Below are 21,088 nucleotides of genomic sequence, written 5' to 3' on the forward strand. Positions count from 1 at the left end.
CATTGGCATACAAATTTTATTCTTGTTATACGGATTGTAACATGTTTAAGTTGTTGATGGTAATTTGATATTGGTGATCTTGAATAGTCATGAAAGTTAATAGTATGACAAAGAAAAAGATTTTGGTTGATCACATAAAGGAGATATGAGTATGAAAAAATTGATTGCATCAATTTCTCATATCAAATATTCTCTCAAGTTACATTACAAGTTTCTGATCACTGTTAGTTCACATCAAAGTTTATGCATATTCATAGAATGTATGCAATTTTGGTATTTGTGACTTGATTGATCGAAAATTTGATGTTTTCTTATTTGGTTATGTATGGACATGTTTGATACTTGGCTATTTTTCATATGCAATCAAGTGACTGTTTTATAACATACAGCTGGATTGATTCATACGTGTAAAAGTATTGATACATATTTAATTGGATTGAATCACGTAAAGTTGGATTGATCTGTAAGGTTGTGTTCATCATATAGAATGAAATAAAATAAAGTTGGCTTGTTTTAAATGGTATGGCGTACTGCTGCAAGTGTTTTTGAGGCATGATTGGTGTTGTATTTGATGCTTTCAGTATTGGATAAAGGCAAACTTGCCTTGTGAATATATATTTACAAGTATTAATTGTGGTTATATCACTTGCATTTAAGGAATATCACTATTTTATTGCCATTATAGTTTTCAATTCTCAGTTTATCGACGTCTAATTATATGTCATGTTATATAGTATTCATGCTTGATATTAAGAAATATGATCGTTTCACCCAAGAAAGGATAATTTTGAATGATAACCTAAAGAAAAAACTTGGGTTTTGCATGGCAAATTATTTGGATAAACCTTTTGTTTTAATATGAGGAAAATGTCATGCTATATGAAGTTTAGATCTTGCATTAGAAATAAGGATGTTCTGCTGTGTGATTGTTGTTTCTTAATGAATGAGATGCATGGATAAAATTGCACTTTTGATTAAGGATCACTAACTTACTTGTTTTGAATCAAAGTGGCACATTGCTATATATAAAATACTCAAGATACGATTTCTGGATTGCTCAAAGGTGTTTTTTCAAACTTAATAAAGTGATATTTTATATATCTTGTTTTTGTGATATGGTTTTAATTGTTTCGTTTGCACCTACATGGAACTTACTGTTTTATGATGTTTAGAATGCACATAAGGATAATTAAATTTTGAGGAGCATATTGATAGCATTCATAATTCTATAGTTAACTAATTTTTCAGTTTTGAACCATGCTGCTATGATGTCTATTTACATAATGTTGTAGTACGAATTAATTTGTGATAAAATTAGGCGATAAGGATCATTTTCTAAGATTTCTTTAGACGCTGAATTCATGAAAATATATTGAGAATTGATTTTTTGGTGAATTTATAAAGTTGAAACAGATGCACAGGAATTTTCCTGACAGTTTCTGCATTATGAATAAAGATTGTTGAATGACTCACTTAAAGATCTTCAAATGAACTGAATTTTTGATATGTTGAGCATATACGTGTCTTCGTGAATTCTGAAAAGTTTCGTGATTATTGGATGTATAGATTATTTGTGAGAATTTTATTAGTGATCTGTGTTCAGGAAAAGTATGTGCTGACAGATTTTGAGTAACCTTGTAGGTCAATTTCAGACCTTTTAATTAGCTATAAAACGACTCATTAATTTTTATGTTTGAAGATTAATGACTCTAGTTTGTTTGCAATAAATTTGATGCTAATCCGACTTATAAATTAATTATGGTAAATTCTCAAGTAATCACTTATCATTTCTGGAAATTTCTTGACAGTTTTTGTGCATTTAGGCTTATACTGTGAAGTACATTAGGAGCACGCCTTGAAAGTTCTTTTACACCTTTTTGTCACAGTGTTTCTAATCATAAGGTTATTGGTGCACTATATATTTTGAAGTAGCAAAGTAGTGAGTGTTTGCCCAAGTGGGAGAAGTGATGTAAAGTTTTGGGCTTCACACTCAATACCTTATTATCTTGTATTTTGATAAAGCTCATATAGGTTTTGGAGCATACTTGGAATTCTTTTCTGGGTTTTGACGCATTGAAGTTTTTTGAGTACTAATAAGCATACTTGAAACTGTTTGGATGACTGACTGTTTCGTTTTGGCTACTAAAGTTCTTACCATGCTTATTTGTATCGCTTAAAGAAATTTGAATCGGTGTTTAAGATACAAGTGGAATAAAGTTGAATGCCTCCATTACAGTCTTTGGTTTTTCTCATCTATGTGCAACTTAAATGTAAAGTGTTGTTTGAGAAAGAATTGAATAAATTAAATTTGAGCTCTAACTCTAAGGATTGGACTGCGATAAAGTTTTATAATGTATTAATTCATTTTATATGGTATTGATCCATTTTTGTAACATGCAAAATATATGTTTTGATGAGTGGGAGCGTTTAATGATCTTCCTTGAGGATGTATTCAGTAATTTGGATATTTTTGATTAATCGCTTAACAATCTAGTTTTGCATTAAGGATTTTAAGGCTAATAAGAACAAAGTTTGGTTTACGTATGTTATATGTTCTTATTATTTCATGCAGTTTTGTTCAAATCTTCAGTAGTTAATCAATGACTTTTGCCTTTTCAATTGAAATTTGTGATTGCTAATAAGCATTTGGTTTTTGGTTCATGCTTGTAAGGGAGAAGGCAAAAGAAAGAATTTTTCCAGTGGTTCATTGATTCATTGAATAAGGTTGTTTCATACTTGTTACAATTATGGTTATGCCGTTAAGTTTTGATATGTAGAATTAGTGGGAGCTGAGTTTTATTCCACTCAATCTTCATTAGATTTCTTGGAGACAGTTCAATTATTTTGTCTATTGCTGTTTAGTTCGGTTCTTTTATTGGATTACGTGACTTCAGTTTTATGTTTATTATTCTTTGACAAATGAATCCAGTAACATGTCATCATGCAGTATAGCTAGCTACAGTCACTGCATAAGACATGAATTCATGCCAGTGTCATTAAGGAGAGATCTTGGTAATCTCTTAAGGAAGGGCTTATGAATGAAAGTGATCTTTGTAAACACAAATTAAGTTTTGTCATGATCATTCTGTGTCCTAGTCTTGATGGAAGCCTTATGTGATTTTGCAAGCTTATATGTGTGGTTGTAAGAATCTTGGATGTTATAAATTCAATGTGTTCCGACAGTTCCATGTAAGTTTACATTTTTGACAGTGGCTTGATTTAGGAATAGAGTGATGTTGAGTTCTACATGGCCATACAGTGATCAACTTTGAAGCCTTGATGATTATTTGACCAAGTGGGAGAATGTAAGACGTTGGATTATTCCAATTACCTACTTAAGTGGTCTTCTAATCATCATAGGGTTGTCTTGGGCTCAATATTGATCAAGGACTCAATTACTACTCGGCCCGTAGCCTTTGTATGAGTGTTTAAGTTAAATACATGGGCCACAGGGATTCCTAATTAATATGGACTAGGGTTTTTATTTCCTAATGCAATAAGGACTGCTTGAGAGTTTTTTCTTGATGGGAGAGACTCCCAGGCAGATGCATATAAAACACAAGTGCCCCTGCTCAACCGATCAAGCCAACCCACACAAAAGAATTCACCCCATCTAGAATGAGTGTATGAGGGATCAGATTGAGGAGATGTGCTCTTGTATATTCTTGATGTGTGTTCTATCATGTGTAGTCATTCTAGTTTACATCTAGAACCTCCCTCAGCCGCAGAAGTCGCTCTTACCACCAAGCATCTCCTCCTTCGCGGAAGGATAGGAGGTAAAAACACACCATGCGTACGATAGCCTAGCCAAGCACTCCCCAAACCTCGGGATTGGCATTGAGATTGCAGCCTCTGCTTGTTCGTGAGGGGCCGCAGCAGAATCTGAGAACCCAACAGGAATTTCATTATTCAAGTAAAAGAGGATAACAGAGAGAGAGAGAGAGACAGAGAGAGACAGAGAGAGAGAGAGTACCTTGGGATGAGAGCAGAGAGAGATGGCGGAAGCGGAGCCCATAGGGCGAGTGAGATAGAAGTTAGAAGGGCATAGAGAGGGGTTGTTCTTGGCGACGTATGAGTCAAACAATATGGGTAGAATATTTTCAGATATATTTTATTCTCCGAAAGGAGGTATTTATAATACAGGTTACAAACCCTAATAGGGTTTAATTAGGAAATAAGTGGAATCCTAATTACATAATATCTATACAAAAGGAAAAATAAATAAAACCCAAATAGAATAGGATATATTCTACTCGCCAACACTCCCCCTCAAGTTGGAGCAAAGACGTCACGCATGCCCAACTTGTCAAGCGAGTTGAGAAAGATACTTGTAGAAACAGCTTTCGTAAGAACATCAGCTAACTGATACTCTGAACGGATGAAGGGGAAGGACACAATCTCCGCATCCAACTTTTCTTTAATGAAATTTCGATCAACCTCCACATGTTTTGTACGGTCATGTTGTACAGGATTATGAGCAATTGCAATCGCAGCCGTATTGTCACAATATAAATCCATGGGTTTATTAGGCCCAAAACCAAGGTCTTTCAACAATCTCCTCAACCATAGTAACTCAGATACACCATGGGCCATTCCCCGATACTCCGCCTCAGCACTAGATCTAGACACCACCTTTTGTTTCTTGCTCCTCCACGTAACAAGATTGCCACCCATAAACATAAAATACCCAGATGTCGAACGCCTATCTGTGGCTGAACCTGCCCAATCAGCATCTGTATACCCTTCTACATTCGTATGGCCATACTTGGAGAAAATTAACCCCTTGCCAGGAGTTAATTTCAGATACCTTAAAATACGAGTCACAGCCCCCATATGATCCACACTAGGAGAGTGCATAAACTGACTCACTATATTTACAGCATACGCAATGTCCGGACGGGTATGAGCTAAATAAATCAATTTCCCCACAAGTCGTTGATAACGTTCTTTATCAGTCGGAACTTGATCGGGATATATCCCCAACTTATGATTCTGCTCACTAGGGGTATCAATTGGTTTACAATCTAACATTCCAGTTTCTGCAAGTAAATCCAAAACATACTTTCTTTGGGATAGAAAAATACCATGTTTAGATCTGGCAACTTCAATCCCAAGAAAATACTTTAAATCACCCAATGATTTCATCTCGAACTCAGAAGCCAGATACTTCTGAAGACTCTGTATCTCCACATGATCATCTCCAGTCACAATCATATCATCAACATAAATAATTAAAGCCGTCAATTTACCTTTATGACGCTTCAGAAACAAAGTATGATCAGAGTTACTTTGCACATACCCAAACTTCTTCATGGATGCAGCAAATCTTCCAAACCACGCTCTTGGAGACTACTTTAATCCATACAAGGATTTCCGTAGCTTGCACACCACACCCTCCTTAGAAGTCACAGGGATACCCGGCGGAGGATCCATATATATTTCTTCCTTGAGGTCACCATGGAGGAATGCATTTTTGACATCAAATTGTAGCAGCGGCCAGTCACGGTTAGCAACTAAGGATAAGAGTACGCGTACAGTGTTGAGCTTAGCTACTGGAGTAAAAGTCTCTGTGTAATCCACTCCATATGTCTGAGTATACCCTTTTGCTACCAATCTTGCCTTGTAACGGTCAATGGAACCATCAGCCTTGTGCTTCAAAGTAAACACCCATCTGCACCCAACTGCCTTTTTTCCTTTTGGTAAAGGAACTAACTCCCAAGTAGCATTCTTGTTCAAGGCTTCCATTTCAACATGCATTGCATCTACCCAGTTTTGATCAGAAAGAGCATCCTGCAACTTAGTTGGCACACATACACTAGATAATTGACACAAATATGATGCATATGACTTAGATAAACGATGAGTTGACATATAATGGTTAATGGGATATTTAGACTTGGCATGTATATCAGGAGAATATTGCACTTTAGGTTTCCCACGGGTAGTACGTGGGGGCAAAGAATAGGTAGGCACATCACTAGAAAGTACCTCATTATCACAACTTGATTGAGGCAATGACAGGGCAGAGGGGGGTCTATTATCAATTTCATCTGTACGAGAGTCGCCAATATCACTGTTATGTCCTTTTGAGAGAGGCTCGAAAACACCAACAATTTCATCTGGCGACCGGTCGTGGCTTTCCTCGCGACCGGTCGCGTCACTCGTATCGGTACTGTTGTCGCTCGTCGACGCGAGCGACCGGTCGCTTCCTATGTGCGACCGGTCGTTTTCATCACAGAGTCGTTGGCGACCGGTCGCGTCTTCCCTGCGACCGGTCGCTTCCTGTTCGCTAGAAATTCCTTCATCAGGTCCAAAAACTTCCATATTTTTCACTCCGAAACTCTTCAATTCACTCCCCCTCTCCCCCTGAATTGAAGAGGAGGGAGAGACATAGTAGGGTACTTCTTCATGAAAAGTAACATCCAAAGTGACATGTACCTTCTGAGTAGGCGGGTGATAACACTTATAACCCTTCTGAGTAGTAGAATAACCAATGAAGACGCAGCGGAGAGCACAAGGATCAAGTTTACTCCGTTGATGGGAGTAGACATGAACATACGCAACACACCCAAACACCTTCGGAGGTAACTTAGAGACCGAAACCGGAGGAGTAAGAGCACACAACACATCAAGTGGAGTCTTGAAATCAAGAACCCGACTAGGAGTACGGTTAATCAAGTAGGCCGCGGCCAAGACACCATGTCCCCAAAGATGATGATGAACAGACATATCCAACATAAGAGAGCGGGCAACTTCAAGTAACTGACGATTCTTCCTTTCAAACACGCCATTCTGTTGAGGAGTGAATGGAGTGGTAGTTTGGTGAATGATACCGTGATCACGAAAGAACTGATTCAATGTATGATTCACATATTCACCGCCATTATCGGTCCGAAAAACTTTAACATGAGCATGAAACTGAGTAGACACCATGGCACAAAAATCAGGGAGAATAGAGGCAACATCATGTTTATTCTTCATCAAATACACCCATGTTAAGCGAGTGCAGTCATCAATAAACGTAACAAACCAACGGAAACCATTTGAAGTCACACGAGCAGGACCCCATACATCAGAATGGACTAACTCAAAAGGCAAGGCAGCTTTATTATTACTTAAGGGAAAAACAGTACGGTGACTCTTGGCCATTAAACAAGTCTCACATTTGAAGCTAGACTCATCACAGGAGTGGAATAAAGATGGAAACAGACGCTTAAGGTAGCCAAAATGACGGGTGTCCCAAGCGGCGATGCCATAACCAAATTTGCTGTTTGTCTTTGACACTGCAACGTTGAACAGTATTAACGACACGATCACGAACTGGTGCAGAAGGTAATGTCAAATAATACAACCCCCCTATCCGTTTACCATGCCCAATCACCTCGTGAGTCTTGAGATCCTGAAAAGAGCAATGGGTAGGATAGAAAGTAGCAGAAGCATTAAGTGTATCAAGTAAGCGACCAACAGATAACAAGTTACAATGGATATTGGGAACTAATAACGCACGAGACAAGGACAGAGTTGGGGTGAGAGAAATGGTGCCCTCGCCAGTAATTGGAGAGGGCAAACCATTAGCACTAGTTATATATGGGTCACGGGTGTTACTAGACAACTCATCAAAAAATTTAGCATTATAAGTCATATGATCAGAAGCACCAGTGTCAATTATCCAAGTATTAGAGCCAGTACCTGGAATAGAGTCAGAAACACGCAAATTTGCAGAAGCAGCAGCAGCACCAACAATGGAATTATCACCCATGATTGTAGCAGAAACTCAACAAATCACGCAGGGTATACAACAGATCACAGCACAGACACAAATATGGCAGATGCACGAAGACAACAGAGGCACAAACACAGTAGAGGCAGATGCACGAACACAGTAGAGGCACAAACACGACAGAGCACACAGCGGAACACGGCAAAGGCACAAACACAAGAACCCTAAAAGAAATTAGGGCACACAGTAGAACACGGGTGAGCACAACACACACAGGTCACCAGAAAGTCGGCTCTGATACCAAGTCAAACAATATGGGTAGAATATTTTCAGATATATTTTATTCTCCGAAAGGAGGTATTTATAATACAGGTTACAAACCCTAATAGGGTTTAATTAGGAAATAAGTGGAATCCTAATTACATAATATCTATACAAAAGGAAAAATAAATAAAACCCAAATGGAATAGGATATATTCTACTCGCCAACAGTATGTACGTATATGGCTATGGAGGTTTGTGTTGCAGAGTTGATAGTATTCTGCAGCGGCGGGGTCTCTGAGATTGTTATCGAACAAACCAGCAGCAGGCGATCAGTCTATCAACTACCAAGAAACTGTCCAAAATTTGCTTTCCCCTGTTCAGTGGACGCTTCACAGCTCTCTTGGGCCTTGCTATTATTGGACACATACATTGTAGGATTTATCTGAAATTTGTTGGCTGTTGCCTTTGAGGCCCAAAACCAACAGTCTTGAATTGGGCTTTGCTGATTTCTCTCATTTATGTTATTTTCCAAACAATGTATAGACAACACGTGTCAAATGATAAGGGGTTATAATGAATGGATCTTTAATATTCACCAATCAACGAAAATGTTTCCTTTTTTTTTATTTTTTTGGCTTAAATGTCGAAATGGTCCTTGTGTTTTACCTTATCGGCCAATTTAGTCTCCGTGTTATTAATTTGGCCAATTTAGTCCCTGTGTTTGTATTTGTTAACAAATTTGATCTTTTCCGTCAAAATTATGTTAAAACCTAAAAAAAGAACATTTAAAATTAATTAAAAAATCTGTAATTAATTATAAAGATTTAAACTCAAATAGTAATAATGCTAAAATGATTAAAACCCACACAACCTCAACCTCCAATGGTCTCGATTCATGTAGGAAAAAAAAAGGGTTCTTAGTCGAATTGATGCCTACTCTTGCTGCAATTTTTCTTCTCTCTCTTATGTTTTAGATTTTCTCATACTCTACCCTTCATCTCTCTCTCCTGTCTGATCCATTGGCCTGAATGTCGTCGACTTTTGCTGCAGCGAGGATGATCAATTGGCGATAGAGCCATCAAGATTACAGTGACCGGCTATGAAGATCTTCATGATTTGTCAGAGAGGAAGCGGCGAGAGAGAGAGAGAGAGAGAGAGAGAGAGAGAGAGAGAGTTGTTGTGGTTTAGGTGGGGTTGGAATGGTGGTGAGGGTGGCTATGGGTTTGGGGTTGGAGTGGTGGTGGTGAGGGTGGCTGGGTTTGGGAGGTGTTTGAGGTGTGTGGGTGAGATTAGGGAAGGTGAAATTTAAAAAAAATATATTCCATTTTCAAATTGAATTTAAAATTTTATAATCAATTACCGTTTTTATAATTAATTTTAAATATTTTATATTTTATATTTTTAAGGGAATGGACCACATTGACTAATATATATAAACACAAGAACCAAATTGGCCAAATTGATAACACAGGGACTAAATTGGCCTATGAGATATAACACAAGGACCATTTTAACATTTAAGCCTATTTTTTTTAATAGAGTCGATCAATTAAAATATTTAAGTTCAATAATTCCTTTACATTATTGGACGGCTTGCTGGATTGAAACTCTCAACACACCTCCTTAACGTAGCCCTAGCATTATAGAAGCTCCACGTGGTGTCAATGTCAACCAAAACATTAACGCCAATTTGGGAGTGTTTATGTAAAGAAACCCTTATGTTCAAACTACTTTTGCTATAAGCTTTTTTATTAGGAGCACAACGACATTTTTACCAAAAACTCTGAAATTCTAAAATGTGGTGTTATTATCTTTATGTGGAAGGGCTTTTAGCTTTCTATGTTAAATACTCATCATTGAGACCAAAGGTTATGTTTGTTTTTCTTGTTGTTGACTTGTCTTTTTGAATTCCCATTTTTAATTTTTAGGCAAGAATGGAAAGCCAATTAAGTATTCATTTTTTACTAGATCAAATAGACAAAACAAGTAGGCAGAACAAGTTTTAAAGCTCAAGAGCAGATAGTACAGAAGCTGACAGCTTTTAGCCTTGTACATTTCTCCATAACGATTAACGAAGTCATAGGACCGACCGAACAAGGCACCCCCATCATCTTGTATATATAGTCTAATCTGTATGGTTAATGGCTATAAGCGAAAAAGGGTAAATCTCTCTGCTATCAAAAGTCAAGGGCTTGTCATGGCTTCACAGATCACATTGGCAATGTTTGCTCTGTGTTTTGCCCTACTAGTTATGCTTGGTTCTGCAGCTGACATGCCAGGCATGCCCGGTATGGGGGCGGCTACCCCGGCAGCGCCACCCTCTGGTAGTGGCTTCACATGTCCATCAATGGCTGTTGCCTTCTTTGCTTTGGTTGCTGCCTTTGTTGCCTAGAGGAGGAAGAAGCTCTGATCGCTGCCTCTGTTAATCTTACAGTTCGTCTCAGCTTACGGTTTCGTTTGTAATCTGGATTATGTAAATGTCAGCATGGTATGTTTGGAATTTCACATGTCATAGTTTCTGTTTAATTTGTTTTTGTGATGTTGGTTGGAATTTTGTAATAATCTGTGCTATATGCTTATTCCAGCATTGTTTGAATCCTTTAATATGGAATAAAAGGTCTCTAAATTAAAAACCTGAAAGGTGCTGGCTGTTACAAATATATGAAACCATCCATATGCACACTCAAAACGCACATACTCGAAGGCACAAACATAAAAGAAAGAAGGAAAAACTTCATTTACCATCTGGTGGAGATATCAAGGATTTGGTTAACAAGACCAATTGAGATGAACATACAAGTGAGCTGGATTTGTAAAACAGACTGAACTTGTGATATGACTTTAAATCATAAATATATACATAACCGGCAAGTCTCTGTAGAACTCCCACCATCCAGCTTGAAGAAACACCAATGGAGGAACAAGTAAGTTGTATACTTGACATTTAATGAAACAATTGGAGTAAGTAAGAAGAAGGGACTTTCAGATATGAAGGTGCAACTTCCCAGTCGAATCTGATAGGTAAGAATGGGCAAAAGCTGCATGTATTGCAGCACCAATAGGAAGCACATCCTCATCAATGAAAAAGTAAGGACTATGTGGTGGATATATGGCTCCTTTCTTTTCATTTCCTGTGCCTAAAAATAGCATTGACCCAGGTACCTTATCCAAGTAGAAAGCAAAATCCTCACTCCCCATGAAGGTAGGAGCTAATTTTGTGTTTTCTTTTCCTACTATTTCAGTTGAGATGCGTCTTGCTTGTTCGTAAATTCTCTCATCGTTTACAGTAGGGGGGATGCTAGGATGTTCATTTCCTAAGAATTCAATCTCAGCAGAGCACCTATGTACAGCTGCCTGCCCTTTTACAACCTGACAGGAAGAAAGTGGTTTGAATAAACATTCAAAAAAGAAATGTCTTTGATGTTAAATACCTAATTAGGAACTGATATACTTCGATCTATATGGGAAATTTGTTACCTCTTCTATTCTTTCCCTGATTGCATTGAAGCTCTTCTTGCTAAAAGCTCTAAAAGTACCGGAAATTGTAGCTGATTCTGGGATGATGTTAAATGAAGTCCCTGCTTGAATCATAGCTACAGAAACCACCTGCATTAATGGTCAATGCATTGCTCAGCACTGTCTTACAAAATCCTGCATTTTTCTAAATTATTGCAGACCAAATTACACAAATAAGCAATATACCTGGGAATCTAAAGGGTCTGCCTCTCTCGAGACAATGTTTTGCAAGCTAATCACTGATGCTGATGCTGCTACAATTGGATCAATGGATTGTTGAGGAATTGCTGCATGACCCCCTTTTCCATGAATCTTTGCTTTGAAGCTCCCACAACCAGCTAGAAATTCTCCAGGCCTTGATGCAACAACACCACTTGGATATCTATGCACTACGTGCAACCCAAAGATGGCCTCCACATTATCAAGCACCCCTTCTTTGATCATGTCCTTCGCGCCTATGCCGCGTTCCTCAGCTGGTTGGAATATAAGAACAACAGTTCCCTGCAACAACGTGATAGTAGATTTATAAGGTGACCGAAAAAAGATGAAAATCTTAAATATATATATATATATCAAAGAATGATCATAACTTTACCTGTAATGTGTCTTTCAGTTGTTGAAGTACTTTAGCAGCACCAAGAAGCATGGCAACATGCGCGTCGTGGCCACAAGCATGCATTTTTCCGTCCACTTTGCTCTTGTGCTCCCATTCCACCAATTCCTATACTCATATGCAGATGCAATGTTGTCAATACAAAGTGCTTTTTGATTAAGAACATCAAATTGAACACTACACTTGATGCTTTTGATTATTTCTCTCTTTTCCTACATTATGATTTTGAGCTATATAAAGCTTAGCTTTTGTCATGTTCTGTATGACATTGCGGGGGAGATAAAAGGGTTCTCTGTTTCACTTCACATGCTCATCAACAAAAGCTCGAAAGGCTACGGTTCTATGGATCAAGGAAAAGTAGCCTGCTGTACCATTTATGTCTTAGTCGTTTTACCACAATTACTTGTCACAAGCACTTTGATTAAAAGCTAACGAAAACGAATACAGAGCAGAAATATATACATCTATGTGATTAAAACCCAACAATTGAATTGCCCTTGCAAAAACAAGGCTAAAAAATTTGTATCTGATTTCCTTGACAAAAGTATATAAGGATCAAAGCAACAGAGTATATCAATCTGATCAAACCCAACAATTAAGGTAAACAAATTTAAACTAAATTGACTTAGCTAACCTGAATGGGCAAAGCATCCATATCTGCTCTCAGAGCAACAAAGGGAGGAGAGCCAGAGCCAATAGTGGCCACCACACCAGTATGCGCCACAGGCCATGTATATGCAACACCAAGCTTGTCAAGCTCGCGCCTAATGAGTGCACTTGTTTTGAATTCTTCATATGCAAGTTCTGGGTTTTCATGGATTTCTCTCCTCACATTCTTCATCCAATTTACTGTGTGAAACTCATTGACCAGCCCAACTATCTGCTTTTTCAATGAATAATCCTGATATGTGGTAGACAAGTTGGGAGTAGGAACTTGGAGGTTGAGAGAAAAGCACAAGGTTGTGGTTGCGGCAATGGAGATTAGGAACAAAAGTTGCAGAAGGTCCATGCTGCCAAATGGTAGATTCAATATTTCTAACTAGTAGCTAGAAATATTATATATACAAGAAAATTATATAGATAATGATAGGAAAGACTTTTCTACTTGGAAATTTAATTTCTCCAAGGTTGGGGAACGAAGAAAATCTGAAACCCAAGCATGGTAGTCATCAAAGAGAGATTATATATGCATGATTCTATTTAGGATTTTGCTTTTTGACTGTTTGTATCAAAATTGGTCAAAATACGTGGTCTAAGAATATTTCAATAAGATTCACTGTTTGTGTCATTATCAGAATTCTTTCTGACTGTAGATCAACTCCTGTTTTGGTACAGGAAAAATCCTTAATCAATATTAGTGCACAAGCATGAATTTCCTTAAAATCTTCTAAATCACATATTTTAATTACAAATTTTGGTACAAACACTGACTTTATTTGAGCGACGCCCGAGTTAGATTGGACCCCACCAAATTATGTGGAGCAGATTGGAACAGCAACAAGATGTGTGGAAATAAAAAGAAAAACAACAAAAAGTCACGTGTTGAAATTTGGTATAGTAAGAGACGTGTATTGTGTGAATTTGGAAAATCGCAACGACCTCTCCTCGCCCTGGTTTACCTGGAAGAACAATTAGCCTAATTCGTTGTAATTTCTAATTGCACTTTTTTCTTTTCAATCACAAAAAACGTGCATAAATAAGTTAACTTGCAATTGCAAGGTCATATTTTCCACTGTCATGCGTCTCTGTTTAAGTCTCAAGTCTTCAATCTGGACCTTTTTCAAATTTGCATGTGATTAATGTGAAGAAAATGATCCTTGTGATTGTGGAAGAAAAATATATGCTGACCAAACTTCATATTCCCACTGTCCACAACCAATGAATCATTATGGCATCTCTTTAATAGGAGTGAGACGTGCATATTTTTCTGGGTTTTCTATGGTTTTGCTCTTTGAACTATTCATATATTGTTTATTTAACCTTTTAATAATTTATTGGGTAAATTAAGGACTCCAACTTCGTAAAAATTGCCAATTGAGGGTCTACTGTCAGATTCTTAAGACTCTCATCCACTTTGTTGTCAGTTTTTGCACGTGACCTATTTTGAAGGATAAATTCGTCATTTCACAACCCAACTCTTATTCGAGTATTTTTTTTGACATTTGCACAATTTCTTCATTTCCTTAAATTCACCGATTTTCCAACTCATTTCCTTAGATTTCTGCACCAATTGATCCGAAAAAATTATTAACGGGCTAAATTAACAATATGCAAATAATTTAGAAGAAAACTGTATTTTTATTAAAGAAATAATAACACGTGGTTCTTCTAAATTTACCTTCATTGGAGGAAGGGTCAGTAAATGCGGTTAGAAAAACATCACTCTTTTTATCAAATCATATTCTTAGGCCCAAACTATGGTATCTTAGGCAAGGAGCTTCTTCAATGAGAGGGTTATGGTGAGGAAGTGTATTGAGGGGTTTAATCTGGACGTCCGATGATAGATTTGCAAATGATCTTATGGTTATTAAGAATTCTCTCATTATAACCCCTCGTTACAGTCTTGCAGTGGGAACTTGCCCCAGTCCAACCCAAAGCCATGCAAATTAAACAGAGTCAAACACATTCACAGCCCTCCCCTTCCCTTCCCTCCTGCAAATCCTCTCTTCCACAGAACACATGCCGCAACATTCTCTCCTATCTTTCTCCCTACCCTCCATTCACCCACAGGCCACAAACAAGAAGAAGAAGAAGACGCATTACATTGATCATGCACATCTCCATCACCACCTAGCTACCTCCTTACCTTCTCTCACAGAAACCAACCATGGCGTTTCATTTCCATTCCCATTCCCATTCCCAATTCCTTCTCTTCTTTTTTCTCACAGCAGCGCTAGCTCTACTCTTCCCCTCCACAGCAGAACCCCATCTCACCGAAAACTACTACGAAAAAACATGCCCCAAATTCAACGACATCGTCCAGCAAGTCGTGACCGACAAGCAAATTGCCACCCCGACGACCGCCGCCGCCGTCCTCCGCCTCTTCTTCCACGACTGCGTGCTGGAAGGCTGCGATGCCTCCCTCCTCATCGCCTCCAACTCCTTCAACAAGGCGGAGCGCGACCATGACACCAACGTCAACCTCCCTGGCGACGGCTTCGACACCATTGCCCGCATCAAGACCTCCCTCGAGCTCCAGTGCCCCGGCGTCGTCTCCTGCGCAGACATCATCACCGCTGCCACCCGTAATCTCGTCAACATGGTCGGCGGGCCCCACTACCGGGTCAGCTTCGGCCGCAAGGACGGCCTCGTGTCCCGAGCCGACCGCGTCGACGGCCACTACGCCAAGACCAACATGACCATGTCCGAGATCATCAACCTCTTCGCCTCCAAGAAGCTCTCCGTACAGGACATGGTCGCCCTCTCCGGGGCCCACACCATAGGCTTCTCCCACTGCAGGGAGTTCAGCAACCGGATCTTCAATTTCAGCAAGACCTCCGACATCGACCCGACCCTCAACGCCAATTTCGCGAAGGGGTTGAAGAACCTCTGCGCAAATTACACAAGTAACCCCGGCATGTCGGCCTTCAACGACGTCATGACCCCAGGCAAATTCGACAACATGTATTTCCGCAACTTGCAGAGAGGGCTGGGCTTGTTGAGCACGGACCAGGCTATGATGGTGGACGAGAGGACGAAGCCGCTTGTGGATCTCTACGCGTCGGACGAGAAAAAGTTTTTTGAGGATTTTGCTCAGTCTATGATCAAGGTTAGCCTTATGAACGTGAAGACAGGGAAACACGGAGAGGTGCGGCGCAGATGCGATGCCTTCAACAATCTGAAGACTTAAAACAAGAAATTAAGAATAATATTTTGTCCACTTAATTCAGGTCCTCTGTTTGTGAACTTGCAACCGATGTAATTTTTCATTTTTTGATTTCTCTTAAAGTTTAGAAAGACGGAACTGTTGTATCTTCAAGATACACAGCTGCAAATTTTGCACGCAACATTCATAATCAATCACAAACATGTATCCTTGAGAATTTGTACAAGGAAACCGCTTCTAGTATGATGTCTGTTTAGTACCGCCAATTAGGCCGTTACATTCATGGAACAAAAGAAACTAGCCAAGAACAATTGGGTACTTGTGCAGGAGCAAATACATCCACTGCCATGCTTTTCATTCCATAGTCCAAAATAACTACCCGTGCAATGAGTTGACGAATAAACTATGTCAATTTACATGTGTGATTGATAACAATGCCGGCATAAAAGAATAACAAAGGAATCAAGAAAAATTAAAGAATTTTACAATGACGATGAGTTGCTGTCGTCTTGCCATGCCAGAGTAATGGAGCCAAACATATCCACTTGCATAATTATTTAACACACTCTGGTCTACCAAAAGCTTAGCCTTGTACTTCGCTTCAATGGATGCTAAACAACCACAACCAAAAACTGGAAAGAGACTGTCTGGTTCCCTGCAGCATATAGAGGTTATCTTTAAAATAAAATCAAGATACCATCAATGTGGAAGACGGCAATGTTAACAGTAAAGGTTATGACTCTCACCCTGGTCAGCAAGGTTTTCTTTTGTCGACCTTTAAGTGAATGTTGAACCATTTTTTCCTCTTAGACCGATCTCTGAATGTAGATTTCTTATCTCTCACTTGACCTTCTTCGTTGACCTCCTTAGACTGACCCTTATTCCTACTCCTACTTGAACTCCGCTTCATTGGTGGAGCAATTGTATATGAGGCATGAATTTCATTCCTCTGCTTGAGAAGCTCATCAATCTGAGAATAACCCAACATAGAGGGGGAAAAAGAAGCAGAAACCGAGTGTACTTCAAAACTATCAATGTGTACAAGATCATCTTTCAAATGCTGTAGTTCATGGAAAAAGTTTTAAAGAATGTCACCTCTTGCATTTCTTGTGTATATCTTGAGGTCATCTCTGTAAATTGTGCCAGAACCTGTCAACAAGCCATGTGAAAACTAAGATAAAGGTATTTACAATTTATAAAGGTATATGCAGTGCTCATGTCATGTCCAGACCTCTCTGTACTCGGTTTCAAATTTCGACAACTCCACTCTTTTTGTTAGTATTTGAGCTTCCACGGCTCTCAAATTTTCCTTCTCTTCTGTAAAAGGTCCACAAGAAAGAGCTTCTATTGTGTAGCTTGCACTTTTGAAAAAATTGTCACCTAGAATAATTTGCCAATACAGAGATGGTAGTGAGGTTTAACCAAGCACAGCATAACCGAGAATCATCACATACCAAAGTCGAAATACAAGTCAGTAAACAGAAGTTACAAACCATAAACAGCAAACACATGGGTGCCTGCTTTCAGTTCAGTCAATTCACATGGCTGAAACCCATCCAGCTTTTTGAAAAATGCAGCATCAGGATCCTTTGCAGCAGCCATCTATAGCCAAAAGATTTCCAGAAACCATAGTAGAAACAATTAGAAAAAAAAAAAAGCTGAAACCATATTAACAATGATTAAAAAAATGAAATTCAAACAGCTCACCGAGTTCAATGTTTGATCCAACCGATATACAGGGAAACCGAGAAAATACATCCCAGCAGATGTAACCTTCCCTGTTTTTGCACTGTCCTCCTACACCAGAAGTATATATGAATGAGCAACTTAAACAAACACGACAAAACAGGCATATGGCCCGGCCATTAGGAATAGGCATAATCAGACCTGTTTTTTACATATCTCGCGTTATTTGGGACATGAGAGGAACAATTTATGTATAGGAAGCATCACCAAAGATCCCAATCATTATATTGCAGCTGATACGAAAAAGTAATTCTTACGCATACAGCAGGCCATAATAAAAAACCATCAACTCTAGCCCCATTTTTATTCTCCCTTCCACACCTCCAACTCCAAAGTAAAATAAATTATGTAAGAAGATGGTATTAACATGCAACCTTGATTAACTTCATGACTGTAACTCAAAGCAATACCATGCTCTTATAAGATAATAAATTGTCCCATCTTAATTTCTTCCTATCTGACAGGCAGCTCTATATCTTTAGTTCACAGTCATAGGAAGGAGCACATTATGGTTCCTTGCTACATTAGTGATCCACAACACAACAGAATTGAAGATAAAAAAGTCTTGGTACCTGTAGGCAAAGGCTCAATCCACCAGTCTCTTCCTGATCAAAATACAATAACTGCAAAACGACAATTATAATTTATAAGAACAGAACATAAAGGAAATAGTTACTTAGAGGGTAGTTTCCAGGGAAACCACGTGCAAAGAGATCTAAGTTTTAACCTTGAACTTGCTTTTGTCAGACGACTGCACTTGGCACACAAATCCAGCTCTAGCGTCCGCTTCCGTTATTGTAACAGCATAGAAGTGAGCACATTGCTTTTCAACCTGTTAAAATACAGAAAAATAAACAAATAAATGAATTGCCCACTATAATTAACTGAATAACCAGGCAAAATACAATGGAAAACTTACCTTTTTTGTTATAGCCTGCCCCAATGGAAGTGGACGGATAGTGACTACGCCATTTAGTGCCTCCTCCAAGACAGTAGCTGATACGGTGGTCTTTATTGGCACCCCAAGTTTACTGATGTGTAAAACATTAATCCATATACCTCATCAGGAATTTTTTCACAAGTTCAGACAAGAAAAAAAAAAGCAGAATATAAATAAACCAAACCTAAAAAGGGCTGCAAACATGGTATTTACAGCACCCAAACTTGAAAGATCTAGCTCCAAGTCTTGACTTTCTGATTCAACAGCCTAGGAAACCAACAAAGCAATCATGTTCAGCAACAAATACTACCTGAGGATAAAATGCATCTATGTAATCCTAATGAAATGCATGCTAACAGAGAGGGAACAACTGCAATCTCAACAGCCCTAAAGTATGGGATGAACATTAAACAAAGGTGACTGAATCTTCAATAGTTCACAATATTAAGCACCCCAAAAATATCTCACCTGAAAGCCAGCTGTGTCATACTGGCGCCGTTTGTCTGGATCAGACAAGATATTATAAGAAAAGGTGACCTCCTTAAACATATCAGCTGCTTTAGGGTCATTTGCATTTTTGTCGGGATGGTACCTGAATGATACATTGTTAGCATTATCAATATTCTTTTCTCTTTTACTCTACAAGATTTGAACCCACTCAAGACACCCAACTACCATCTGGACTAAGGTCCAGCACATTTTCAAAATCCTCGACATTATACAAGAACATAGCAATAAGATTATCAAGGCAGAACATATAAGAATGTGGAATTTTTATGCAGTACCTTATCCCTTTGGATAAAAAGAATAGTCGATTTAAAATCACATTTTGACTATAAAAAAACGCATTAAACTGAACGAACAAGGTATCTGAGAAATTTCTATTTTTCTACTGTTAAATTGAACGCCAAAACATCTGAAATTTCATTGTCAGAACTATTTATCTAACATAGAGAAGGCAATATGAACCTCGCGAATTTGTGCCACATGCCTACAAACAGATTTCACTTAAGAAATCTGAGACTATCAAATTATTACCTTAAAGAATTTTTGCAAAGCTTAGAAGATAGTGATTAACACACCTATGCAAATATCAGAAAACCTTTAATTTTGACCTAAGCCTTCACCAGAATATCAGGAAACCTAAGACGCTCTCCGCAACCAATCATCAGTACACCAAGAAACCTCCACTTCCAGCTAGTAATAATTCCAGAAAAACCTTAACGTTTATCTTTGTGCTCATCTAAGTTACGTTTGAAGTCGAACTTGGAATTAGGCAAATTATCAGCATTTATTGCAACAATAAGGTATCCCCAAACAAAAAATTGATATTTAAAAAATCTAAGCAACCAATTTCACACACTGATATACTCAATTAGAACAGCTAAAACTCAAATTTTAAACAATAAATAGAAATAGTTACAAACATACAGAAAACATAAGCTCAAACTCGTAGAAAAAATCAAGTCCAACAGTGCCTCAGAACTTAGGAGCTGAGAAAAAAATGAATTCAAATGAAAATTAACATACTTGAGAGCCATTTTTCGGTAAGCGCTTTTGATTTCCTGGTCGGTGGAATTCCTAGTGACACCAAGGACCTCGTAAGGGTCTCGCCGGAGCTGCTTCGTAGCTTCATGCTTCTCCGATTTCGATCGGTTAGTCGGCATTTTCAAATTAACGGCCGATTTGTTCACAAAACCCTAGAAATGCCTACAGATACCTCTGAAAAACCGAAATTCACGATTCTGAAGTGGAATTTTCCCTCATTTTGGAGAAATTTATCGGGAAATCAGCTGTCACACAGCACTGGAACATGGGAAAACCCTAGAGAACCAGGAGGGAGAAAGACTCCATGCACATCCAAGCTGAGGAGACAGGCGGAGAGAGAGAGAGAGAAAGAGAGAGAGAGAGAGAGAGAGAGAGAGCAGAGAGCAGAGAGAAAGAGACAAGAGAGGACGAGAAATTGGAGGGGGAAATTAGGTGTCATATTGTTATTATAATGTTAACTTGTGAGGAATTTGAAAACAAGTGGGTTACTGATAATGTACGCCGGGTGCGCAATACGCATCGGGAAAGTTGACGCCCTTTCCTAGCCGGGTAGCGCCTCGCACGCGACTTGCACGTGCGGTGTGGCGCATAAAATCAAAAGACGTATGCGCACTGCGCACATGTGCGCACGTTAGCTGCACCTCTTGGTTTTCAAAAATGGCTCGCAGGGGGCTGGGTTGGATGATTTGGCCATAATCAATGCTAAAAAGCAAAGTATTGAACTCGCAATCAGTGGGGTGGATTGAGTTAGAAACCTGACCTCAAACTTTGATGGATTTTTTTATTTATTATTTATTGTAATTACTAATTAGCGTTGAGACTTGTATTATTTATTTATTTGCTTTTATTTTATGGGAAAATGATTAATACTATGATTTATGGACCCTTAAAATAAAAGCATGAAATCACGGTCCA

General features: G+C 38.6%; 3 protein-coding genes across 3 annotated transcripts; 1 reads left to right on the top strand and 2 right to left on the bottom strand.

Annotated features, from left to right (window-relative positions):
* Window positions 1-10,697: 10,697 nt before the first annotated feature.
* On the bottom strand, window positions 10,698-13,282 carry LOC110760690 (IAA-amino acid hydrolase ILR1-like 1). The gene is made up of 5 exons (XM_021962995.2): window positions 12,748-13,282; window positions 12,096-12,221; window positions 11,687-12,001; window positions 11,462-11,590; window positions 10,698-11,353 (listed from the first exon to the last, which is right to left on the bottom strand). The coding sequence occupies exons 1-5, from the start codon at window positions 13,120-13,122 to the stop codon at window positions 10,967-10,969; spliced, it is 1,332 nt and encodes a 443-aa protein (XP_021818687.1). The 5' UTR covers window positions 13,123-13,282; the 3' UTR covers window positions 10,698-10,966.
* A 1,148-nt stretch (window positions 13,283-14,430) lies between these two features.
* On the top strand, window positions 14,431-16,182 carry LOC110760850 (peroxidase 6-like). Its single transcript, XM_021963192.2, has one exon. The coding sequence runs from the start codon at window positions 14,941-14,943 to the stop codon at window positions 15,961-15,963; it is 1,023 nt and encodes a 340-aa protein (XP_021818884.2). The 5' UTR covers window positions 14,431-14,940; the 3' UTR covers window positions 15,964-16,182.
* A 76-nt stretch (window positions 16,183-16,258) lies between these two features.
* Window positions 16,259-20,603, bottom strand: LOC110760840 (chaperone protein dnaJ 16). The gene is made up of 12 exons (XM_021963183.2): window positions 20,156-20,603; window positions 19,094-19,217; window positions 18,810-18,892; window positions 18,605-18,716; window positions 18,413-18,517; window positions 18,258-18,308; window positions 17,647-17,736; window positions 17,433-17,541; window positions 17,171-17,319; window positions 17,035-17,088; window positions 16,686-16,909; window positions 16,259-16,594 (listed from the first exon to the last, which is right to left on the bottom strand). Exons 1-11 carry the CDS (start codon window positions 20,290-20,292, stop codon window positions 16,691-16,693), a joined length of 1,233 nt encoding a protein of 410 aa, XP_021818875.2. The 5' UTR covers window positions 20,293-20,603; the 3' UTR covers window positions 16,259-16,594; window positions 16,686-16,690.
* Window positions 20,604-21,088: the final 485 nt, after the last annotated feature.

The sequence above is a fragment of the Prunus avium genome, chromosome 1, assembly GCF_965620075.1.
Source record: "Prunus avium chromosome 1, drPruAviu1.hap1.1, whole genome shotgun sequence".
Lineage (NCBI taxonomy): Eukaryota > Viridiplantae > Streptophyta > Magnoliopsida > Rosales > Rosaceae > Prunus > Prunus avium.